This window comes from Anguilla rostrata, chromosome 5 (genome assembly GCF_018555375.3).
Source record: "Anguilla rostrata isolate EN2019 chromosome 5, ASM1855537v3, whole genome shotgun sequence".
Classification (NCBI taxonomy): Eukaryota; Metazoa; Chordata; class Actinopteri; order Anguilliformes; family Anguillidae; genus Anguilla; species Anguilla rostrata.
This window is the reverse complement of record NC_057937.1, coordinates 944,196-970,671: the sequence shown is the minus strand read 5'-3', so window position 1 is coordinate 970,671 and position 26,476 is coordinate 944,196. Positions and strand designations below refer to the sequence as shown.

Genomic DNA, 26,476 nt, shown 5'->3' with positions numbered 1-26,476 from the left:
TCCCCATCATCTGAGCCTGACTCTCCCCATCATCTGAGCCTGACTCTCCCCATCATCTGAGTCTGAGTCTCCCCATCATCTGAGCCTGACTCTCCCCATCATCTGAGTCTGATTCTCCTCATCATCTGAGTCTGAGTCTCCTCTTCATCTGAGTCTGATTCTCCTCTTCATCTGAGTCTGATTCTCCTCTTCATCTGAGTCTGATTCTCCTCATCATCTGAATTTGACACAGACTCTCCATCTACTTGTCTTTGAGGGAAACTCATTCAGGCTCAGGAACATGTTCAGTAATGTGTTCAGGGATGTGTTCAGTGTTCAGTTACCTGGTTAGCGGCTGAGGTGTGAGTCTTTAGACTCGCCATGTCACCGGCGTGAACGCCACATCGCAGAGACCCCTGAAACTCCTGCTACAGCCGAGCACTAAAGGAGACCCCTGAAACTCCTGCTACAGCCGAGCACTAAAGGAGACCCCTGAAACTCCTGCTACAGCCGAGCACTAAAGGAGACCCCTGAAACTCCTGCTACAGCCGAGCACTAAAGGAGACCCCTGAAACTCCTGCTACAGCCGAGCACTAAAGGAGACGTACTCCATTCTGCCTCAGAAAAAAAAACAGACTCGCTGCGGATCCTGCGAAACCGCACAGCCCTGGCGTTCTGCTGTCCTTAGTTTCCCCGAGCCTCATATAACACACGCCTGAGCTGTGAATTATCCATCCACTGCCCTGCCACATCTTCAATTTTCCAGTGAGGAAAAAAAAAAAAATAGTCAGAAATACCATGGACTGGTAGGATTCACCTCCCCCCGCAGCATGGCATTCTGGGTAAGCGACTCTGCAGAGTAAAACAAAATGATACTTCTGTGACTGACAACCCAAGCCAATGATATTTATATTTCTTTAAATGTATAAGGGGTGCTGTGAATCTGCTGTCACAGGCTAATGGAATGCATTTCTACTCCTTTCCCTGGGGGCTCAGTGCTTTTTCTTTCCTCTTTTTTACAGACGGGAGGAAAGCAGAGATGTTAGATATAGAGATGGGATCACAGTACAGGAGGTGCCATGGTGGGGAATTGGAATCGAACCCCTAGCGACACCAGGGGATTCAGTATGAGCAGAGAGGCAACAATCCTAGTGACTACATCACCACACACACACACACACGCACACACACACACCTGCACTCTCATACATACACCTACACATTCACACACATACAAAAAAACACACACACACAAACACACACACACCTAGACATACACACACATACACCTGCACTCTCACACATACACCTACACATACACACACACACATGGGTACGCATGCACCTACACTCTCTCACACACACACATACACATTTTGTTTTTTTCTTGATTTGGCTCCGGACTCCAAAAATGTATATTTGTAATCAAACAATTCATGTGTTCTGTCAATACCCTATACAAGCAAGTTATATGTTAAAATAAAAAAGATCCATCCAAAATTACATTTTTAGGGTTAGGGTTAGTGTTGTGGTCCCATTAAACCTTCAAGACATACAGGCTAAGCAATGCATGCAGGAGGGTACACAGGGTGAAGCCAGTTTGGGTTAATTGATTAACTCGCTACGATACTTTGCTAGCCCGTCATGTGAAACGTAACCACAACCACACAAACAATCACGAGCCCCTGGGAGCGAAATAAATAAAGTTTGAATTGACTTGACTTGACTTGACATAACCGCATCGGACAGTTTCTTTTAGTACCCTATGAGACTACAAAACAAAAAAGGGACCAGCAGTGAACTCATGCCCATCATATACAAAACTAAAAGTGCGATGTATCAGTGTGTATGACACTTTCTCCTCTTGAAGGAAAATGGATTGCTCGAAAGTGTTCCTCCACATCTCACGTGCTATTCGCCAAATGGTACACAACTTCGATCATAACAGGGAGAGAGGCTTCCGTGCACAGTGCGCAGATCGAGTCTCAGTCGTCATCGGAGCGCGGTAACTGCCTCCTCCCTAACCCACCATTCGGGTCTGGTCAATTTTTGCGCCAAATGCAGTCGGCAGTTTTCTGCCGTTGCGCTCGCGACACTTAGGGCAGCACGCGGTGAAACCCCCGTTGCCAACGTAGGCTGAGAAGACGAGCGCGCTGGGGGATCGGCGTGCGTACGCCTGGATATGGGCTGGCGACCGTACTCGATACATCCAACAGCCCCGTGGTATGCGATGCAATTAAAAGTCGCCAACTGACGCTCTACTGCAGTTACAAAAAAAAATATAAATAAAAAACCCGCACCAGCGCCCTTAGAACGAAAATATCAAAGAAAATAAAACAATCGACCTTAGATGCCATGCCATGTCCCATCATTATATCATATTAATGAAGCTCTCTCCGAACGGGGTGTTTTGCGGTCGGGGTGGGTGTGTTCGATTTCCCTCCCTTGTTTTTCTTTTCTTGTTTTTTTTAATTAGACACTGCCACCCTTCTCTGACACGTACTATTACAGCAGAAATAAATGAATAGGAAATAAATGGCGACTGTGTTTTCCCCGTATAAACAGAGGAGGGGGGAGGCTTCAGGCAGCGCAAAGCCAAGCCAATCGCAGCAGCATGCCCTCAGTATCGGCCTTCAGTTCGGTTATTAACCTCCCTGCCCCCCTCCCAAACCCCCCCACCCCACCCCCCCTCCAGGTCACATTTTTATTGCCTAAAAATAGCATAACTGTGCAGCTTTTTCTGCTGTGGTTGTGGACTTAACTCTTCATAATTACAGAAGCGTTACTACACTGCACTATAAACAATGGCAATGTAAATCCTCCTGATTCAGACTAATTGTCACTGCTGCTTGTGGACCAATGCGACAGACGTTGGCGGGGGCTTATCAATGCACCTGCATGCTTTTTTTCGCAGGCTCCCGAGGCGGAGTTTGAGTTTTCTCTGAGAGCGCTGTTGCAGACTGACCCCCAGCGGAAGGCTAACCTGCGGCTAACGGGCGCGGGGGGCTCTTGTTCTGCTGAGAGATTGAACTTTCCAGGGGTTTGTTAGTGGTGCGTAAAAACGGAAGAAGGAGCGAGGATGTTTTTTCTTTCTTCCATCGCCTCCCTTCAGGAGGGACTATAAGGGACTCCAGGCATGCGACGGCAGTGTCCTTGACCTAATGGCGTGTATTTACGCGGTGCGGCATCACAGGCGAATCTTCAACAACAAAGCCCTGGCCTGCTTTCAAACCTGCCGCACTGTAGTTTACCCACAACAAAGAAACAAGAAAGAAAGCAAGTGGCTTTGATTTATTTATCTGCACAACATGTAGCAATGGCCACATGACTAAAATGTAGAACTTAAAGTACAGTTGAGTGTCCAAGGTTAAGGACAAAGATTATTGTGATATTTTATTTTTTGCAGAAAATGTGTGTGCAGTTACGAGACAAAGGAAATGAAAAGTAGTGCGCTTGTGTATATCCTTGTACGGCGCTAAAAATAAAAGCCTGTAATTGCGATCGCTTCCTTCTTTTTGTTCACTCTTATGAACCCTTTTCAAAATACATCACCCCCCCTGTCGGGCTCTTGGCTTTAACAAGCCGTTGAAGTATCTCACATCTTTTCTGCTGCACGCAGTCTGCTATGCATGGGGGGGCCGAGCAGAAGCCTTTAACTGCCTCCAAAGCTGCCGACGGCTGCCAAGAGTAAAACTGCGGAACGGCTCCTCCGCAGAGACAGGCCTCCAGTCAGTCTACCATTCCTGCCCAAATTCCACACGAGCATTTGTGCTGAAAACCTAGCTTAGCCTGCTCAACGAAGGGGTGGACTGATCCATCTCGGGGCCCCAAGTAAAGGTCAGTTGTAGGGCCCCTGAAATTCCTGAAAATGTGCTGACTAAGCGGTTTGCTGTGAAAGCTACAGTAGGATGCATTCTGCCATACTGGCCAAACCGTTTTTTTTTTTTTTTAAACAAAGCAGCTCCCCTGCTCCTGCTTCTCACTGTTGTTATTCTTAGTCAGAAGAAAGGTATGGTCAGTTTGCCCATCTCTGTCCTTGAGCCAGACATCTTTCACTCGAATCTCAGCGACCCGTAGCGGAGCGGAGCGAGAGGAGAGGAGAGGAGAGGAGAGGGGGAGCGAGGCGGGGTGAGTCAGGGTCCCGTCTCCACACTCAAAACTGACACAGGACCTCCATCCAGACTGTCACTCCTCGCCCGACAGCTCTGTTAGGTTAGGTCATCATTTGATCAAACATGCGCCCCCCCCCCCAAAACATCACCCCTTCCCCCCCACCCCCTCCCGGACCATCTGTTAAAGCATTCCCGCTGAACGCCGCTCCTGTTTCACTTAACATTTCCTCACCTGGCGCTGTTCGGAGCGGGAGGCGGCGTTCCTGGCGTTCCCGGCATTCCGATAAGGCGTCCCCAGAGGATGGTCTGCTCTGATCCCCCCCCCCCCCCCGTCCCCCTCCCCCGGGCCCGACGGGAGTCAGACACCCCCTGTCAGCGCTGATGCGTTTATCACACACAGGCCGCGTCTCATATTCGCCTTTTCAGCGCGGGACCTTTCCGCCTCCCCAGGTCCGCGTTCCCCAGACATTCTCCCCGCATTTCAAACCTCTTCTGAAGGAACGGAGAGGTCAGTTATAAACTGGATGGGCTGTATGAAACTGTGTTTCCATTTACTGAGGTTATTGTGGGGGGAAATTATAAATTAAAATCTAAGGGTTACCTACAATGCTTTGAAATCCTATCCAAAAAAAAATAAAATAAAAATAAAACCCTTTCTCTAACTTCCCTTCCACATGCTCATTCTAGAGACAGAGATATAGCTGGGCTGTTCTGGCCTGTTCATTACACTTCTCATTAAGTGTTTCTTGGGATGTTGGTGATTTTTTTTTTCCTCTTCCTTTGCACTCATTGTAAGTCTCTCTGGATTAGGGCATCAGCTAAATGTCTAAACTGTGAATGTAAACATGAAATTCTGGGTACTTCTGTTACACCTGTTACTCCTGTTCCCCAATGGAATTCCAGGCAGGATTGTTTATTATTCAATTTTAATTTGCATGCATTCATATGGTTTTTTTTTTGTTTGTTTTTTTTTTTGGACGCCCATTTAAGGTCAGTGGCAAATCCATAGTTCTGAAATGATAAATGTCACTCAGTACCAAACCATTGGACAAGGCTTCTATCTTTTCTCCTGTAGGGCTATTAATGTTTATTTATTTATTTTATTTTTATGGATGCTGTAACATCCTGTGCTGCTATATTTAAAAGGAAAACGGAAGGTCCTTTAGGCTCCGAGCAGGGGGGCCGCAGAGATCTTTGCTCGCCCATCGATCTCTCGCCACTTGTCCGTTTCCAACACTCTGTAAAATCCCATCAGAAGATGCGATCGCACGGCTGTGTCTGCACTGCCGTCCCAGGGCTGACCAGCGTGATGTCTGTCGCACCTCACGCAGGAGGCGGGCGTGCGAGATATAGCCTCTGCCCGGGCTTCTCTCTCTCTCTCTCTCTCTCTGTATCTCTCTCTCTATCTCTCTCTCTCTCTCTCTCTCTCTGTATCTCTCTCTCTCTCTCTGTATCCCTCTCTCTCTCTCTCCTCTCTCTGTATCTCTCTCTCTCCCCTCTCTCTGTATCTCCCTCTCTCTCCTCTCTCTGTATCTCTCTCTCTCCTCTCTCTCTCTCTGTATCTGTCTCTCTCCTCTCTCTGTATCTCTCTCTCTCCTCTCTCTGTATCTCTCTCTCTCTCCTCTCTCTCTGTATCTCCCTCTCTCTCTCCTCATGCACTGCACTCTCGATAAGTGCGCTGGCGATCGACTGAGAGGACGAGGCCGCTGGGAGGCCGATGCGTGTGGGGAAGGTGTGGAAATAAAGGACCCAGTGAGGGATGCAGGCGATGCCACCTCTGACCAAGGCTGGTGGGGTGTGGGGTGTGGGGTGTGCCAGTGCTGACCAAGGCTGGTGGGGTGTGGGGTGTGGGGTGTGGGCAGTGCCAGTGCTGACCAAGTCTGGTGGGGTGTGGGCAGTGCCAGTGCTGATCAAGGCTGGTGGGGTGTGGGGTGTGGGGTGTGGGGTGTGGGCAGTGCCAGTGCTGACCAAGGCTGGTGGGGTGTGGGGTGTGGGGTGTGCGGTGTGGGGTGGGGGGTGTGGGCTGGCAGCCCTGTGGGACAACGTTTAGCCGCCTGTGTCGCCTGAGTTGGTTTTTTAAAATCACTTCTCCAAGAGGCTCATTGTGCAATAATACCTCAACAAAATTGATTGATTAGCATTAAAAAGGTAATTTATTCACATACTAAATAAATAAATAAATAAATAAATAAATAAATAAATAAATAAATATTGATGTCACGTTGCAATTAAACTTTAAACAATGTGCTTCAGACAAACTAAACAAACTAAGCGCTCTTCTGAAGTGCACTACCCACTCAACCAGCCCTTGGTGGATGGCTGTCCTGTACACTACTCAGTACTGCTGCTTCGCATATCAAGAGCTGAGTATGATAATGACTAAATAAAGAAAGAAAGAAATAATGTGAGGACAGAAAATGGAGCCTATTCCACTTCAATGAACTGTGAGATAAGACGGAAAAAAAAATCTTCACATGGCTACTGGATCTCTTGGATAAATCAAACATTTGTGCAAACTACTTTTAGCAACTGAGCTCCAAAAAAAAGAGAGCGAGATTTCTGCTTGAAAGGCAGTTCTGAAACGACCATTATGATGACTAGTTCTGCGCAGACGGCCAAGGTCATCTGCACCTTCTGCAACTGCACATCCATCACTGCCAAGTTTCGTTAGGCACTTCACACATAAATTACCAAGTTTATGGTTGATGGTAGGTAAGACTCTCCAGCTTTAGTTCTTTCATCCATTTTTTAAGCCAGAAAAAAACCCCATGTTTAATAATCTTGAAAAAAGATTAAATATTATACTTGTGTGCCAGAAAAACAGCCTACTTTTATCTGATAATGAATGACAGAACATGCGTAGAGGTCCGTTTATTTTTGGTTAGATTTTTTAAAGTCCGCAGATGATTCTGTTGATGCTGTGGTAGCTACACTGCTAGTATCCTTCCCTGGCTGAGAAGGAAATAATGGCGAGAATTGTTTTGCTGAAATGAAAGCATAAGACTGGTAATTTTCATTTTCTTCAGTATTGTCAACACATCCTGTGAAAATACCAAAACCAAAAATCTTTCCGTCCAACTTTGGGCGCTTTCTGACATTTTGCTACCCCATTTACTGGAGGTTCAACCTGGAACAGCATTAATTTCAGTTGTGTGCTGAAGCCATTAAATACAGCTCAGAAAGACATATTTTCATTTTCAGAAAATGCAACCTATTGTCACAAAATATATGGCCTGTGTACTTTTTTCTTTTCTTTTTTTTTTAACCAAATTCACTTCAAAACGGAGCAAATTGTTCATTTTGATGGGGACTATTTTCTGTATTTTGGTGCCTCGCCGAATTACTTTCCACATATTGAAAAAGCAATCGTCACTTTATAAAGTTGTTTAAATGAAAATTTTAAAAGACCAGGTTCTTTGTAATGGTGAATTATGCTGACTAAAGCAAGTAACAAGTAACCAAATATCGGCATGACCTGTTTGCTGAAATGAAGAAGTTGAGATGAGATCCATGTCCATGGGTAGTGAAGAACCAACAGTTCTTTCTTGAACATCCCTACCTGTACCTCAACAGTGCCCAAACTGCCTTATTCAATCTCTTAGACAGGTATAATATTTTCAGTTTCCGAACACCACCCACTGACACCCAAAATCATTTAGCAAATCTGACCCAGTGGGGAAAAAATAAAATAAAAATTTCATGCCCTCCCCTATGGTTATTTTTACATGACTCTCCTATAAGGAACAGCCATATGCACAGCTACAGTACACACACGCACGCACACACACACAGCTAGATACCAAACAGTATGGTTTGAATAAACTAACACAGACAGTTTCACTGTCATACAGTATACAAAACACTGTCAACCAATCAGAATCCAGTGTTGACTCAACAGGACACACAATGGCATTCTATGGCTGATTTTAGAAACTATCACAAAAAACCCTTTACTTTTAATTATTTTAAATTTGCAGTGTGAGTAAATATGTAATACTGTGTGGTATTTTGTGTCTTTTATATTTAACAGCAATTTAATCTGATCTGTTGTTCTAACATTGCAAGCATCATGAAGCCTCATCAGTAAACCAAGTATTAGTTTCACTTTAATAAAATATTATCATCTGGTTATCTCTCAGCAAAACTCTACAGTTCTTCAGTTTCACATGAATTATAACACTTCACATCACGTCTCATTTCCGTGTACCTGTAAGCTTCTGCTTCTGGCAAGTTTGATTGGGCTTGTAGTCATTATCTTCCATCACGGTGTTCAAAACTCAGTAATTGCATTTATCTCGTCCATGGGTTTCAAGCACGCCGAGGGAGTGATTGACATTTTAAAACTGTCCTCTGTGACCCAAAATGATTTTAGGAAAATGTTCTCTTACTACTGACAACAAGAACATTTACACTTTTTTGTCAAATTTGTACCAAGCTGAATACTTTTACATGATAAGCCTGTATTTAGCATGAATTTAAATTTTTTAAAGTTTGATATCTTTATACAAGTTACATTTAGAATCGCAGTGACACAGCAGACGAGGATCTTTGTGTGTGTGTGTGTGTGTGTGTGTCTGCGTCTGCGCACCCATGCATGTACACATGCATAGTTTTAATTTTTTGCTTATTTCGATTTCCATGCTCAGTTGGTCACATGATGCATTATTTTCCCTTCAGACTGTATAGCATTCTCCCATCTGTGAGCATATGGAAGCACAGAAACGACCAGGCCTGAGTGAGCTACAACAGCCCTGTGGAGCACCGCATTGAACCATCCAGCGAAAAGGCCTTGTGATCAGTGCCATCAGCCCCCATTCTCCAGTCAGGCAAAGGCAAATGGATAACTAATCTGCTAGATTGATGCTGCTGTCATCTCAGGTTTTTTTCCCTCTCCCTGACCGCCCGCTGAGCTCCTGCTATATGTGGAGACGAGCAACGGAAACGGAAACAAACGCTTGGAACCTCTCCCTCAGTGTGGCGTACATAGCCAAATCACCGCAGAACCGCGGCTAGGATTAATCAGAGAGAGAGAGAGATACAGAGAGAGAGAGAGAGAGAGAGATACAGAGACAGAGAGAGAGAGACAGAGAGAGAGAGACAGAGACAGAGAGAGAGAGAGAGAGTATGAGAGAGAGATACAGAGACAGAGAGAGAGAGAGACAGATAGATAGAAAGAGAGAGAGAGAGTATGAGAGAGAGAGGACCTGTGATATTTTGGAGATCACAGCTTGTGTTTATTTATGGCTCTGCAACTGTTCAGCACTACACAGATAATCTTAAAAGCCCGAGAGTGGTGACGACAGGCCAATCACAGAGCTGCAGTGCCCATTCAGGCCAATCACAGAGCTGCAGTGCCCATTCAGGCCAATCACAGAGCTGCAGTGCCAGTCACAGAGCTGCAGTGCCCATTCAGGCCAATCACAGAGCTGCAGTGCCCATGCAGGCCAGTCACAGAGCTGCAGTGCCCATTCAGGCCAGTCACAGAGCTGCAGTGCCATTCAGGCCAATCACAGAGCTGCAGTGCCCATTCAGGCCAGTCACAGAGCTGCAGTGCCATTCAGCCAATCACAGAGCTGCAGTGCCATTCAGGCCAATCACAGAGCTGCAGTGCCATTCAGGCCAATCACAGAGCTGCAGTGCCATGCAGGCCAATCACAGAGCTGTGGTGCCATTCAGTGCTGGTGTGAACGTTACTGACTGAAAAAGAGAGAACATATTCAACTTCTTTAAAAAAAACAAAAAAAAAACATAAATAAATAAATAATGTCCCTCCCACCCCCACCCTGATTGAAGTGGTTTTGCGTTGAAACTGACGTGTCATCACTGTCTATCATTTTCTGCAGTGCATGCTTTATGATTTGCTAATAACTAACAGTTCTGTGTTCAAATTTAGAAAGATCTGGGCCACAATCATTCATTTCAATGCTTCTAGTACGGTCACTTTTCACAGTGACATCCAGGACTTTCTTCCAGGACTATTGTAGTCACTTCAGCCAATTTTATGCTACGATTGGTGTTATGGAATCAGTACGAATAGTGGACGGCATTAATTGATAATTTTGCAGTGGAACCCTAGATTAAATTTCTAGAGCATAGATTTGAAATGTAAAGAAAACAAAATGCACAAACAGACTTGAAAGATGTGAGTTCATAGTAGTAGGAGCTGCAATAGATATGTAAAATATAAACTGTAGAAAGAATACAATAAAACAATGACAGCAATGCACACGTACCAACGTTCTATGCATGTAACAGTTTATTAATTACCTCTTCACATTTGTGCATGTGTGTGTCTGAGTGTGTGTGTTTGCTGAAGTGTATGGATACCTTTGATATTTAGCGTATGTTTTTGTTGCCAATTTTTTTTTTCTTTTTACAATAACACAATATTACCATTATTTCAAATCTAAAGTATTACTTCCTTTCATTTATAGACATAAATTTCAATATCCAAAAGTGAAAAAGAAAAAAGTAAAAAAAGAAGGAAAAAAACGGAATAAAACAAAACAAAACACCCCGTTCAGAGAGGAAACAAGGCCTTTCATTTGACACCTCCAGTAATGTTACAAGCCATTCGAAGGACTGAATGTCAGTTTATGAACTTAGACTGTAGATAAGAAACTAACCAATGGATACCACACTTTCAGAAAAGTATATTTATATGTTTATATTTATATATAGATTTATATTCAGTTAGAAGCTTTAAAATAGTACAGTAAACACTTCGCACACATGATAAAAACCACAGAATGTCTCTGATTAGGCCAATGCTGTGAAAAAAAGCATGATCACACTTTTAGTTATAAAGTCAGAATAGATTCGGGGAACACCTGACCACACAAAAATAAAATAATAGAAAACAGTCAAGGCTAAAACCGAGATATTGCATTAATAATGCACAATTTCTTTTTTTTTTTTTTTTTTTTACTTTTCCTGTACAATTGGCTTCTTGGTGTGAGTATAAACAGATAAAGGGCTCAGTGACATTGTTTGGAGATATACAGAGTGCTGTAAACAGGCACACAAAAAAATCAGAGAGGCGTGATTTTGTCCCCCCAAAGTTCTTTTCCTTTTTTGTTGTTGTATCCCCCCCCCCCCCCTTCATTTTTAGGTTTCGGCTCATTCTCAGTCCCGCTGAGAGCAGTAAGGTCCTCAAAGTCAGCCTTTTCTTCCTCCTGCCCCCCACCCTGCCCCCCCCCCCCCCCCAGGTGGAGCGCCTGTGGTAGCATGGGACTGTACGGAGGGATCACTAAGATAATACCGCTGGGGGGGGTGGGGCAGGGGGGGGGGCGAAGGGGACGGGGCGGGGGGTTGGTTGAGGGGTGGGGCCGTGTTGTTGGGGGGGAGGGGGTTGTGTTGATGCTTTTTGTCAGTCAGGTTTTGTGCAAAGTCACGCCGTTTCCGGTACGTCCACGCGGAACGAGCTAGCAAATCCTTTTCCGTGCTGAAAAGCAAAAGGGACATAGCGGTGAAACCGGGCCGGCCGTCAACACAGCCCCCCCCACAGAGAGACAGAAGCTGCAGGTGCATGCATGTATCACAAGCATCCACATTAACAAGTCATCTACTCAATTACACGTACACACTGAGTCAAAAGAAACGCACGTTATTAAATATCATGCAGAAAATCTATGATTATTGCCTCTGAGGAATGTAATTACTGCAGCATGGACATAGCGTGCTTAATTTATTAAGACCATTACTGCCGGGCAACTTTAACTTGGCTGTACGTAACTGGAAAATTCTGGAAAAAAATTTTCTTCGCGTCTGAATTGTTCGACCCTGTTCGTTCACTGCACAACATCCAGCAGGTCAACACGCCAGCCGAGTGTTAGTTAATGGTATGGGTGTTCTAGAAATAGCAGTGAACAGTTTCCCATTGATAAAATAATCCTCAGCTTTCCTCCTTTCAGAGAGTATTATAAGTATTACAAGATACAAATGCCTAGTAGTCATATTTTAATAATTTGTGAGCACCATTTCCAAACTATACTTTGTATAATATACTTAGCCCTTCCAACATTTTTGTTTTTTTGAACATTCCAACTGTTTCAACTGATAATTTGGTGGGATTTACTGGTTAATTTAAAAACCCGGCTTATTAATACAATCACTGCCGATGAATAAATGAAATCAGTCTACGAGCTTCAGCCTTTAAAAAATCAAACAATAACTCAAACTGCAATGCACACTGTCCTCATCTTTAAGCAAAGGTTTTGAGAAAATGTTTCAAATGTTCCTTTTTTTAAATCATATGGACCCTAGGCAAAAATCTTTTGCAGCCAGCTAAAATGAGGAGAAGATTACGTATGACAATAAATAAATAAATAAATAAATAAATACGATTTGATGCTGTTCTATGGAGACAAACAGACTACAACGAGTGTCAGGCAGGGACAGAATGAAGGCTGAAATATTAAAAATCAGGATGCGCGTGGCACTGTGTTTCTACCTCAGTGATCTGTGTTATAAAGGCCACTGCAGACAGCAAAACAAACTGTAATGAACCATTTCATTGACAAGTCACAACAGACTTATTGGGTTAACCGCAACAATCTAATCTTTATTAGATACGTTACAGCCAATTTAAATATATTGCCATGATAAAACATTCCAAATGACAGAATGGAGCAACAGACAGCATGGACAATTGGAAGAATGGTGAGGAGAAAGATGGATACAACAAGTGTGTATATACTGTATATACAGTCAGCTCCAAAATGTTTGGGACACCACATTTTTTTTGCCACTATTTTAGATTTGTTATCAAGCAATTCACATGTGGTTAAAATGCACATTCTCAGCTTTTATTTAAGGGTGCTCTCATACACTTTGGTTTCAAAAATGTAAAAATGTAATGTAAAAATGGATTAAATTTTTTATACATATATACCCCCCCCCCCCCCCCCCATTTCAGAATACCATAATGTTTGGGACATATTAATGTTATGTACATGAGATTCATCATGTTTAATACTTTGTGGAATATCCTTTGCATGCAATGACTGCTAGAAGTCTGAGACCCATATACACCAGGGGCAGAGTATCTTCTCTGGTGATGCTCTGCCAGGCCTGTACTGCCTGTACTTCAGCCAAATTCAGTCATATACAGCTCCTGCTTGTTTTGGGGGCTAGTTTTTCTTCAGAATATGCAATGCATGTTCAATTGGATTCAGACTGGGTGAATGATTTAGCCAGTCAAGAGTTTTCCCGTTTTTGATTTTGAGAAACTCCTTTGTTGCTTTAGTAGTATGTTTGGGATCAAACATAGGATGCTTTGCTGTAGGATGAAGAGTTTGGAGGCATTTGGTTGAACCTGAGCAGATTGGATGCGTCTGTACATTTCATAATTCATTCTCCTGCTGCTATCAACAGTTACATCATCGATGAAGACAAGTGAGCCAGTGCCTGTGGCAGCCATAAACACCAAAACCATAACACCCCCACCCCCATGTCTCACATATGAGGGGAGTGCACTGGATCTTGGGCAGTTCCTTTCGGCCTCCATACTTTGCATGTGCCATCACTCTGAATCTTGGTCCCATTTGTCCAAGTGACCTGTCCAGAACTCTGCAGGCTCTTTTAGGCACTTCTATAACCTGGTCATCCTGTTTTTGGGGCTAACGGGTGTAACCTCTGTAGTTCAGTTTGTGAAGTCTTCTGCAGACAGTGGTCACTGACACAACCATGCCTGCCGCCTGAAGAGTGTTTCTGATCTGCCAGACGGGTGTTTGGGGGTTTTCTTCATTATGGTGAGAATCATCTACCAGGCCCTTCGCAATTACTGAGCTCGCCAGTGCTCTCTTTCTTCATAACAGTCCTCAAAACAGCCTAAGGTTTGGCCTATGTCTCTGACAGTTTTTTTTTTCATCTTATTTTTCAGCCTCATAATGGCTTCCTTGACTTTCATTGGCAAAACTCGGTTCTTCATATTGACAAACACAAATAATTGACTCCAAAGGTAATGAAAAGTCTAGACTCTAGACTAGATACTGAAAGCTCTCCCATAACCGCACTAAGAAAGCAACCTGACTAATCAGAAACACCTGTCAAGCTATTTGTCCCAAACATTATTGTACCTTGAAATGGGGAGGGGGTTATGTATAAAATACTTTCTGAATGGTGAAACAAGGTATTAAAATACAAGGTATTAAAATACCCTTAAATACCCTTTAATAAATGCTGAGAAATTGTACTTAAATCACATGTGAATTATTCGATTACAAATCTAAAATTGTAGTGTACAGAGCCGAATCAAGAAAAAATATCCTTCGACCCAAACATTATATAGGGCTCACTACATATATATATACACACACCCAGAATTCATTTTAGAAACTAAGTGAAAAATAGTGAATATAGCGAAAAGAATTTAATGCCACTGTCTGCCATTGTCTGATTTTAGTGGCATTCAATCGGGTGATGATCATTTGCTAAATACTCACACAAATAGGGTGGTTTGTAAGGCGCACGTGAGCCAGACAGAAGCGCATCAAACTCTTTCCTCTCTAGGGTGCCGTGATGTGACTTCTCTTTGCCAAAGGTGGAGAATGATCTATCGCCCGTTTGCTCCTCGCTCTCAAATACCTCAGTGTCGGGCACCGAGTCCATCCCGGGCACGTGCAGGTTGCTACGGTAATCTGCAGCTTGCCGGGCGTCCGAGGGCACGAAGGTGGGCATCCAACACCGATCGGAGTGCCCCAGAGCTTTGCACTCCTCCGTGCAGTTTGAGAAAAGGTCTGCACCTGAAACAGAGTTCACAAAAAACCCTACTGAGCACATGAATGAGAGGAGGGGGCGTGTATGAGCCAATCAGCACGCTTCCTGGAAGACGCTTGGCAGCGGGAGAGGCGCGTGTGGACGCATGGCATTGAAAGTGTTCCACACGCTTCGCGCTTTTGGGAATGAACGTTTTTTTTTCTTCTACTACCAACACACCTCCACTGGCATTCCTCTTTGCTTCCCCCTCTCAGTAGCGCTGCTGAAGTCACTGTAGCGCACTGCGGTCTGTGCAGCGGGACGCAGTAATTGTTTGAAACGCAGCACAATTGTAAACCCGGCGAATAATTGCTTACTGTTTGAGTTAATTACTTGCCGCGGAATGATGGAAATTCCCAGGCATTGGTATAATGAAGCCCTCCAGCACCTCTAATCACTGGCAGATTGAGTTTGGAGTTTCAGACGCGGGGACAGAAATGGAGAACGCTGAAGCTTCCTGATCAAAGCAGCAGTGAAGACATAAGGAAAGCAATGTGGAGGCATGTCTCAAATCTCTAATTCCTCCCGCCTGGAGCCTCGCTGCTCGAGATCAAAGGGGCTTGTTAGACCAATCTGCCCCGCCGATAGAACCTGCACCGGCACTCCTCGGAACTCCTCAGATGAAAAGGATTAAAGGTCACTCCCTCTCTCTCTCTTTTTCTCTCTCCCCCTCTCTCTATCTCTCTCTCTCTCTCTGTCTCTCCCTCTCGCTCTCTCTCTTGCTCTCCACTTCACCTCTAAATCGCTCCCAAAATGTATTTAATGTATTCAACAAATGATTTGAAAATATGTCCTAATGAGAATGCCACCACAACTATAGCACTATGTCACATGTCTACCATTTAAGCATCATGTCACACAAAACAGTGGTATCTTTCTGGTTACAAATCTTAAACTGATTGTATCTTGATGTGTGCAAATTAATGATCAGACAGGCAGAATGGTCTGATATAAGGTATACAGACAGTAAACACAGATCAGTTATTGTCTGATATTCGCCCGTTTCTACCTTCATAAAATGTATTTATTTTAGCCTCTGCTGTCGCTGTTCAGGCGTCCTTAACACCTATACAAAATAGTATTTAGATCAGAATAAATACGCAATCACAAAAATTCAATGACAAAAGCACAAGTATTAGCAATGGACAACTGTAGCACTGCTATCATTTTGAATGATGCATTTCCAATGACTTGAACACGCAATTAACACCAGACTGTGTATGTACTGTAATGCAGCTAAACTGCTTTCCCCACCAATGCTTACAGGGCAGAATGTTTTGCACGTGAAAATGCTTTTCTTTTTATTTCAAACCTCAGTTTACACATTCATATTTAACCCTTTGAGGAGTGTGATCACAGATATGGGATGGAATGTTCTTAACTGAACATTCCAATGCTGATGTAAGGATCGTGCCTGGTAATTGAAAGAAATTGAGTGGTACGGCTTAGAACTTTCAATTCCCTGGATGAGAATGTTGGTTTAGAAATTACTGGCTTAGAATCTTTTTTTTTTTAAAGAAAGCATAAAAACCCTACTCTTCAAAGGGTATAAATCAATAGACTGCTAATAGACTGTAATGTGACTTTTTAAAGATGTTTTCTGGGAGTACAGCTGCCTGGGAATGCCCAAGGTCTTATCTTACAAACTAATCAACTTAAATTGCCAGCCTCTTAATTTAAAACAAAATCTGTGTAATTACTTTTCTGTGTGCTGTGTAGTTATCTAGTTAAACCTTTTTATGATGTGTGTGCGATTAATGCATGATGTGTGTCACCTCTCTGTTTTACATTATCTAATTGCCTTTTCAACAGTCTGTGTATTAGACACGCATATATACACACATACACACACACATGCACACACACACACACACACACCATCACACACGTGCGCACACACACACACACACACACACAAACTCACACAACACATACACACACTCACACACATCACACACAACACACACACACTACACACACACACACACACACACACACTCACACACACACACACACACACACCCACACACGTGCACACACGCACACATGCACACACACACATACACAACCACACACCACACATGCACACACGCACACACATACACACACACACACACACACACACACAAACACACACACACACTGACACACACACACACACACACTCACACGCACTCACACACACACACACACACACACACACACACACACACACACACACACACACACACACACAGTGCTTATGTACTGTAACGTATGTGCTCTATGTGTTTTTCTCCCATGGTCAGAGCAGGGGTGGTTTAGAAGGCCATTTTCCCAGACCGGGTGTTCTTTGTGAGGTCCTGCCTCACACTCGAGTGCCTCTGGCCTCCAGCAGTACAGTGTGACACTGACTAACACCCACAGAGCAGTGTGATGGCTCCAGCAGTGTATTACTACCGACAGCATCACACTCTGGGTCAAAGCCATCGCCTCACATCGACGTATCAGAGCAACACGTTGCTGGAGAAACGCATCGCCAGTCACACTGCGGCACAAGTGGGACAGAGAGCAGTACAGAGCTTTGGCCTTCCATGCAGGAAGTCGCCGCTCAGCTGCAGTCTCTCACACGCTGTGCAGAAGTCCACCTCCAAATCACTCAACTGCACTTCAATTTAGCTCATTTGTGAAGACGTAAAACGTTAAATTCACATGTGTTATACTAGAAAGACTATTTTTTTTGGAATTATATTGCTATAAAGCAGCACATTCTCAGACAGAACCGTGTGCAATTCATCATTCCTAAGCAGAGTCAGCAAGTAGGAAACGGCACCGCCACCCAAGAACCCTGAAACCTGCATAACATCCGAGCTGAAGGAGCAGGATCTCGAAAGCCAAGCGCCTCTGACTAAGACTCTGAGTGACTCCAGTATCACCTTCGTATTATTTGTCCTTCATTTTTGCTGCAGATCAGATTTTTGAGGCAGACTTGACATTTTCAGTCTTTACTATTTTAGGCGGCTTTCAACAATCATCCTGTTGGAATGTTGAGGTAAAATTCAGTTTCAGCTGAATCTGCAGGGACAATGTGAGCACTTTGCTGCTCTTAGCTGATGTCAATGCAGCACTACACGGTGGAATGGACGTAGAGGTGTGTGTGGGTGTGTGTGTGTCTATGTGAGCGTGTGTGTATGTGTGTGTGTGTGAGAGAGAGAGAGAGATAGAGAGAGAGTGTGTGAATGTGTGTGTGTGACAGTGTGAGAATGTGTGTGTAGCTGGTGGGCTGGCAGGGATGGGCCCATCCCCCTGGGACTGCATCTTTATTTTATTTTTGGAACTAAAACCAAGTGTCACACCGTCAGGTCACAATAATAACCTTCATTTGATAATTGGTATGCAAAGGTCTGAAAATGAATTACTGATCAGTGAGCTGTTTCAGAGTGCTAACGTGCAGAGCAGGCAGGATGAGGGATTACTGCACCCTGCAGTAGCACTGCTTCGCAGAACCCTGCTGCTTGCTTTTCTCCAGCATCCAAACATGACAGAATCAAGGGCCATACTGTTGATATAGAGCAGGTGCCATTCCCTATCTAAACGAGTTATAATTTATTGGCATACAACACCCCGTGTGTAATCTCAGCCAAGCCATGTAAACACGGCTTGCATCTTTATTTGGCTGAGGTAGAAAAGCAAGTAAAATGGCATCATTTGACATGTTAATGGAAAAAAGCGTGTGTGTGTGTGTGTGCATGTGTGTGTGTGTGTGGGGGGGGGGCGGGGATGGGGGGTGTAAAAGAGGAACATATTCACAGTCAAATATGTTGTACATATATTTTTTTTTAAATAAGCTAAAGTGTTGTGTTTCTGAGAAAGCTTAAATTGATTAATAGAATTAATCATCACAGGAGACCTGATATATGAATAGACTAATATTCAATATATGAATAGACTGAATATTTATTCTGTGGGTGTGTGGGTGAGTAGGTGGGGTGTGTAGGTATGCAATGTTCTTTCTGCAATATCTTTTTTTTTCAAGAAAACTTCACTTGAACAGACAATAGAAGGAAGTGCAGTGCAGAAGGAAATATGACTTATTAATGCGTTGAACGGAGGATGATGCGTGCATCTGTGTTTATGTATACACTTTCTACTTTAACGTATCCCCACTCAGTGCACAGCCAATGCCGTCACGTCCTTCAGATAGTGCAAGGCTAATGGCTAGTCGGCAGACCTCATTACGGCTCTGTATTTATAAACAGCGGCATTAAATTAGTCGCGCCGTCTACGGGTGTTAATAGAGCGAAACGTGTTTTCCTGCATATAACTAGCTTAGTCCAATAAAAGTCACGCATCTAAACATGCATCAGCCTAAGCTTCTTGCTGTCGTTTTATTATTATTATTATTATTATTGTGGAAAAATATGAAATTAACTCTCCCACTATTCATCATGCATGCATGACAAATGAACAAAAAGTTTGCCCCAGGTGCATTTAGTTGCGAATCATCGCATGGGTTGAACCTGCCATTTTTCATTCATTTTACTTGTTTGCGACGCGATGATCTCGCGCGCAGAACATCGCTATCCTTTCAGCACCCCATGCCGGCGAAAGCGGGGAACAGTACGACGGGCACTCTTCTGCGTCCAAAGGGCAAACGTTGTGAAGTAATCGCTTGGGGCGACTCGCCTGACCACAAAATCCACGGTGAACTATCGTCCCTTCATCCCTGAACGGAAAGACAAACAGCGCAGCCAGTGAATCGGATCAGTTGGCACTCACCCGTCGAATGCCCTCGATTGGTGGCGTCGTGGTCACTGTCTCCCTGTTCACTGTCGCCATGCCCGCTGTCTTTAGAACTCACAATATCCGCTTCCTGGAAAGCAGAGCTGAGAAGGAAGAAATAAATAATTAAATAAATAAATAAATAAATAAATAATGGAGGTGTCTTTAAGCAAACTCAACATAAATGCGTTTAGTTCATATGCTTGTACTTTGGATTTGACTGCAGTATTGCGGCCCAAAATAAACAAAAGAGAAGTTTCCTTCCATTACCTGTTAACGCGTCTCGGTCTATCAACCAGGTAACTGAGTTCTGCTCGCTGGTGTTTTGTCTAAAAGAAACAAACCTTATTAGGAAAAGGAAAACAGTTCTATCGCGATTTCAGTAAAACACTACTGCTTAAACGGTGACGTGGGAAAACACAAAAAAGAGGTAGTTTATGAATGTAAATACAAATGCATGACATGCAAATATACTAATAATGCTTGTGATTTCATAATGCAATAGCGTATACTTTGTCGCTTTTTTGGAAACCAAATAAACAGTACGGTTAAAGAGGACTAATCTCACATGATCCAGGCAAACAGCACTGGTACAGATAAATCTTTGTTCTAATGCTACTCTGCTGGACCGTGCAAAGCGTACTGAATTCACACTCAGAAGGGCGACATTCCCTCAAAAATACATCAGCCTTTTAAATATATATTCCAATTTATTTAAGTGATTGCTCGCTTTGAAACATGCAAAGAATCACGAAAACATCCCACATATGACAACCCCCCCCCCCCCCCCACCCCACCCCCGCCCCCAACACACACACACACACTTACTCTCACACACACGCACACGCACATACACACAGAAACCCATACAAATAAATAATAATTTTATATAGAACAAGTAAAATAATCTTGTATTATGTTATATTCTTGGATATTGTGTGTCTAAAGATCCGAAAATCCTATTTTAACCGCAAAATAAAAAGTACGGCTATTTTCTCAAATAAATTCTTCAATACAGTATCATCTGTTTTTTTTTTTTTTTTTTTTTTTTAAGAAAAAGCTTTATTCATATGCTACTTACGCATAAAAGCTACTTGTAGGTAGGATATATCATACCGTCACACATTCAATACACATAGGATATATTTTTACATGTATGCTACAAGTCTGTATTTATGTCAAATAATGACTGTAACAGAACAGCTAAATATTCATACGTAAGAATTCTTACCTCGTTGGATAAAATGCTGCCGTTAGATATGATGTCAGGCTGCTGGTCTGTATAACCTGTCACTATGGCGCCACAGGGATTGTGGTCAGTGTCTGCGCTCCTAGTCGGACTACAGGGCTTTAGGAACATGAGGTCAGTTTTGGCAGATTCCGGAGTGAGACATACCTGGTAACAATAGTTCTGGTTTTGATGGTGGGAACCGAAGCTCCCGGACTCCTCAACTGGCACCTGGGCAGTGCTCGTGACATTAGTGCTTTGTACCAGCATTATATCTGACTTGCTAAGCTTTTTCTTCCTGGCGCGCGCCTGTCTGCTGCAGCACGAGCTGCAGCAGAGGCAGCAGTCGCTGGCCAGGCAGGTGTATATGTTCAGCTTTTTGTCCTTCTGACACCTGACGGCCAGTACGATCATCGCCAGGAGAAAGATGAACGACACGGAGCCGAGAGCGATTATAAGGATAAGAGTCAAATCCAGCGAGTTCTCCTTGGCTTTGGATGATCCGCGATCCCCACTGTGGCCTTCGACGACGCTGTCAACGAGCACTATGATGACGCTCGCAGTGGACGAGAGAGGTGGCTGCCCGTGGTCCCTCACTTCAATCAACAAGTCGTACGGGTGGTGCGGGTCTCTTTTGCTCGAGACCCTCCGGGCAGTCCTTAATTCGCCCGTCCTCCAGTCCATTCGAAACATGCCCATCTCGTTCCCTCTTAGTATGCTGTACGAGAGGCGAGCGTTCTCACCATCGTCCACATCCATAGCCACAATGCGGGTAACCAGGTACCCAGGTTCTGCAGATCTGGGCAAATGTTCCTTTGCTGTACCGTTTTTGCCAAGCGGGGCGATGACAGAGGGAGCGTTGTCGTTCTGGTCCACTATTACAACATTGACGGTAGCGTTGGATGATAGCTCTGGGGTACCAGAGTCCTTAGCTTGAACCATAAAGCTGAAGTCTTTCAACTGCTCATAATCAAATGATCGCAAAGCATAAAGGTAACCGTTTTCCGAGTTGATTGACACGTAGGTAAACACAGGCATGCCCTGAATGACGCACTCCAATATGGAGTATGAGATATGGGCATTTTGTCCGATATCAGGATCTACAGCACTTACCGCATAAATATAAGCGCCTGGCACATTATTTTCTGTCACATATACATCGTAAATTGACTGCACGAACCTCGGGGCATTGTCGTTTTCATCTGACAACTGCACTTTAATAGACTTGCTAGTGGCAAGCGACGGGATGCCCTTATCTTTTGCCACGACTGTGATTGTGTATGAATCGGCATTTTCTCTGTCCAACAGTCCATCTGTGACAATGGTGTAATAGTTCTTGAACGACGTTTTGAGTTTGAAAGGTACGTCTCCGACAATTTCGCAATGAGTCTGTCCGTTTTCTCCTGAATCCCTGTCCGTAACGCTCAGCAGCGCGATTACAGTGCCCGGAGCCGCCTGCTCGCTCACCGATTCGGTTACGGTGCTGAAAATGATCTCGGGAGTATTATCATTCACGTCAATCAGTTTGACCAGAACTTTACAGTGCGCAGGAACAGCGTTAGGTCCGAGATCCTTTCCTTGCACGTAGAGTTGATATGTGTTGCTTTCCTCATAGTCGACCTCCCCAATCACTTCAACTCTACCCGTCCTCGCGTCAATATTGAACAGTTCCCTCACTCTCTGGGAATTGTGACTGCTGAACGAATATACAATTTCCCCATTCGGTCCCTCGTCCATGTCGGTGGCGTTTAGCTGGATGACCAGGGTTCCCACCGGGGAATTTTCGGGCAGATTCACAGTGTACACCGACTGGTCAAAGGCAGGGACGTTGTCGTTTGAATCGAGAACTTTCACCACAAGCAACGCCGTACCAGTCCTCTGGGGCAATCCACCGTCTACTGCTGTCAATACGTACCTGTGCACCGACTGCTGCTCTCTGTCCAGTGATTTTTCCAACACAAGCTCCGCAAATTTGGTGCCATCTCCCTGCGTTTGGACATCGAGGTAAAAATAACTGTTGGTGGTCATTTCGTATGTGCGGAGCGCGTTGGTGCCAACGTCGGGGTCGAACGCGCTCTCCACTGGAAAGCGCGTTCCAGGAGTGGCACTTTCAGTAATTTCAATGGTAATATCAGTCTCGGGAAAGCTTGGAGGATTGTCATTGATATCCATGATTTCAATTTCCACACGGAAAAGCTCGAGTGGGTTTTCCAAAAACACTTCCATATGCATAAGACAAGTATCACTCTGTTTGCAGATCTGTTCCCGATCGATTTTCTCGTTCACATAAAGCCCCCCGTTTTCCAAATTCACCTCCAAGTACGGATTCCTCGAACTAGGCACAGTCTGGAATCTGCGCGACGAAAGTTTTGTTATGTCCAAGCCCAAATCCTCTGCGATATTCCCCACGAACGTGCCATGGTCCTGTTCCTCCGGAACAGAATAGTGCAGCTGGGAAACCACCCCATCCACGATCCACGAGAACAAGAGAAATAACACAATCATCTCCAAATAAGAAGTGCACTTGAGTTTTATTCCGTTCTGACTTGATTAGGAGTTTTCCATCACCTCTGTCCGTAGAAAAGCGAAAACTGTAATGCTTCCCGAATAAGTAACTCTCATCCTTTGTGTCTTGTCAACCGAAAACCATTCTGCTCTCCATATGACAAATCTAGCCATTTGATCCTCAACCGTTATTTTGGTTTGCTGAGTTCTGAGAGCTTTGGCGTCAGAGAGAACATGGTAATCGAACGACCGCGCATATCCCTCGCTATAAAGAACGCATCTAAATACTAATAATACTCTTCACCCTACGCACACGTCTATATTTAACAAATAATGTCGAATGAAGTCATTTTTTTACAACAACAGTTATATATAATTGCAATTTACTACTTTAGCTCTATTGAATTACCCTGTCCCAGCTACAAACCCAGTGATGTCCTCTGGTAGACTTCAGAACACCAAGTGCCCAGCTTTTCTTATTTTGCGCAGCACCGTCCTCCCACCAGCCAATCGTAGCCACAGACACCCTCAGAGGTTACGTGTGATTGGGGCGTTATAACGCCAACTACCGATCGTCACGGACCCTAAAAAGGACCAGTTCAGTATCCTGGCAGAGCTCAATTAATTGATTTACAATTCTGATAAAATAATTAGCTAGTGGACAAAGCGATATAATATAAGACGAAAGGGTGACCGAAGCATGCATAACAGAAGCTGCCAGTAAATGCATTTTGATATTGGCTGCGTGTGGCTTGCAATTCTACATTAAACGCCTCTTTAAACAGGAGCTTTTATCCACCAAGTTTCATTACGCTACACATCGAGAAGTGGCTGACATTTTATTCCCTATTTTTTTTTTTGTTTTAATGAGTGTAATGTTGAAAACCGCAGAAGGTTCTATGTTCCCCCAAACAATTTGAAGTTTCATGCGAAATTGTTATAATCACCGACATGTTTGGATTGATTCATTGATATACCGACTTCATCTGTTGCTGTTCATACATTTAAGAGTGTACATGTATTTAAATCCAGCCACGTCCCTACAAGGGTTAGATATTAAGAGACGTTTGTCGCAACAAAAAAAAATTTTTTTTTTGAAACATTTAGAAGTGATCGGGTATTTCGTTCTAATAAAATCTCTCTCTCTCTCTCTCTCACCCACACATACTCACACACATTACTGGAAACACTTAAAAGGCTGGCTTGATAGACATTGGTGACGCTTGTTCGTGTACTCAAATTAAAGTGACTGATCAAAATTGTAAATTAAATTTTTTAAATTAAAATTTGAATGAAAATTAAATCATTGCCGAAATTGTTTTTAATCCGTTTTTACGCTTTCCAGAAAGTGAAAAAGTGGCACGCGAAGTCGAAGTTCCTGAACAAGTTTCCATATTTAAGATATAGCTGTAAATGTTTAGTAAACCGCGAACGTAATCTATTGTGCCGTCCCCAATCATATGGTACACGTGCCCTCTAGCGGTTTCTAAATGAAATATTTGCCTTATCTATTTCTTCCTAAATTATTTAATTCCGAACGAATATCCATATTAGGACAATGTTTTGTTCTTGATGTTCAGTTTTAATGATATAATTCAGCAGTGCCATAACTCATGAGCCGTCACGTAGGCGACATTGTGATACAGGGAAGGGAATAACGGCTATGACAGCTCAGAGCTGAAGCGGGTAAACGGAATGCGGCAGACGCCTTCGCATTCTGAGGGAGATGCGTATTGAATGATTGCCCGAACTACCAATGAATTGCAACTGGTCGTATTTTGAATTCCGCTCAATTCCAGAGCGTAGGTTGGTGGTACATGTCCATGGTCCTGGCATAGGCTACTCTCATTTCCATCTGAACTAGATTTTGTGACGTGAACGCGCTCATTCCTGCATTCATGTAGGCAACGGGCACAGGAATACATCATACTGACTGGTTCAAATTCTAGGTTCGTTTTAAAAAATCCATATTCCGCGCGCAGTCAAATCTCAGATTTCCCGAACGCACAACACTTAAACGTAATTTTCTTTCGTAACCTATCTCAGTCGTCGTGTCGAATCAAAAAGACAGAGTCATTATAATACATGCGTTTTTCTGTAGTCTACGCGCGGTAGTCGCAAATATGCTTCACGAATACAAGCGCACTAAGTAACATTTTGCCAAAATCATGCGTTCTCGATTTGCATATGTCAGCATTCCTGGACATTCTCCTGGAAATGCTATTATTTTTCCAACTCTGTGTAACGCTCATTAAATGTGCCGAATAAATATATGTAATCTACTCCGATAGACGAACAAATATGTAATTTAATTATCCCGGCATGGGACGCGGGGGAAAACCAGGTGCCTAATTTACATAGCAGTGCGAGACACTTTTTAGACAGCAATAAACACTCGCTTCCCCAAGCAGGAAGATTAACAGGTGATAGAACGCCAGTTTGAGCTTGTACAGTAAGGGAGTACAAGAGCTCCCCCTAGTGAGTGCCTATGGTACAGTATTTATTTATCTTTCTGTTGTCTTGTAGTTTCATACTTATGTTGCCCTATTTGTGTGAATTCGTCTTGAGAGAGGGTGAGCGAGCGAGAGAGAGAGTGTTCTAACAGCCAAAGTGTTCCATTCTGAAAGTAGTGATAATATTGTTTCCATGTGCCAACACAGCAATTCCTCACAGAATACCCGTCAATCACTCATTTTATGAGATCATTTTGGCTGTTCTTCTCACGGGGGAGTCATAAAAAAAGTGGGGTGTTCCAATACCCCCATCAGGCCCCGGGGCTTCAGTTCAGCCGGAGGATCTGCTTGCATGGAATGCATCTTGCGGAGTGCATTCTCAAATTTCTCCCGTGATCCCAGACCTGGGCTCCCTCTCTAATCTTTTTGATTTATGCCGGGGCCATTGAGGCAGAGACGGCAGTGGCCACGCCTTATCCGCGTGATTAGTGAGCTTCTGTCTGTCTTGGACAAGCAAAGTAATTGAGTGGCTCTCCTGGGACTGCAGTCAATCAGTCAAGTAGCTATCAGAGGGAGGCGCCCCCTGGAAGATTACACCGCAGAGCCTGTCCGGTGCTCCCGGGTACCGCCGTTCAGCCGCGTTCCCTGCCCACCACTTCAAATTATAGGTCAGATTAAGA

The 26,476-nt window shown here is 43.8% G+C and overlaps 1 protein-coding gene across 3 annotated transcripts; it reads right to left on the bottom strand.

Annotated features, from left to right (window-relative positions):
• Window positions 1-10,329: 10,329 nt before the first annotated feature.
• Window positions 10,330-23,794, bottom strand: pcdh10a (protocadherin 10a). Of its 3 annotated transcripts, none has more exons than XM_064334516.1 (5): window positions 20,842-23,794; window positions 19,881-19,939; window positions 19,608-19,714; window positions 14,537-14,836; window positions 10,330-11,535 (listed from the first exon to the last, which is right to left on the bottom strand). In XM_064334516.1, the coding sequence occupies exons 1-5, from the start codon at window positions 23,341-23,343 to the stop codon at window positions 11,516-11,518; spliced, it is 2,988 nt and encodes a 995-aa protein (XP_064190586.1). In that variant the 5' UTR covers window positions 23,344-23,794; the 3' UTR covers window positions 10,330-11,515. The 3 variants fall into 3 exon arrangements, with proteins under 3 accessions (XP_064190586.1, XP_064190587.1, XP_064190589.1); XM_064334517.1 differs by having other exon boundaries at window positions 14,679-14,836; XM_064334519.1 differs by having other exon boundaries at window positions 21,007-23,794.
• Window positions 23,795-26,476: the final 2,682 nt, after the last annotated feature.

Excerpts from the sequence above, each read along its gene's own strand:
- pcdh10a (XM_064334516.1), bottom strand. The coding sequence starts at position 23,343 with ATGATTGTGTTATTTCTCTTGTTCTCGTGGATCGTGGATGGGGTGGTT. Across the intron at positions 19,940-20,841 it reads GCAGCATTTTATCCAACGAG|ACAAAACACCAGCGAGCAGA; the intron begins GTAAGAATTCTT and ends TGTTTCTTTTAG. Across the intron at positions 14,837-19,607 it reads CAATCGAGGGCATTCGACGG|GTGCAGACCTTTTCTCAAAC; the intron begins GTGAGTGCCAAC and ends ACTCTGTTTCAG.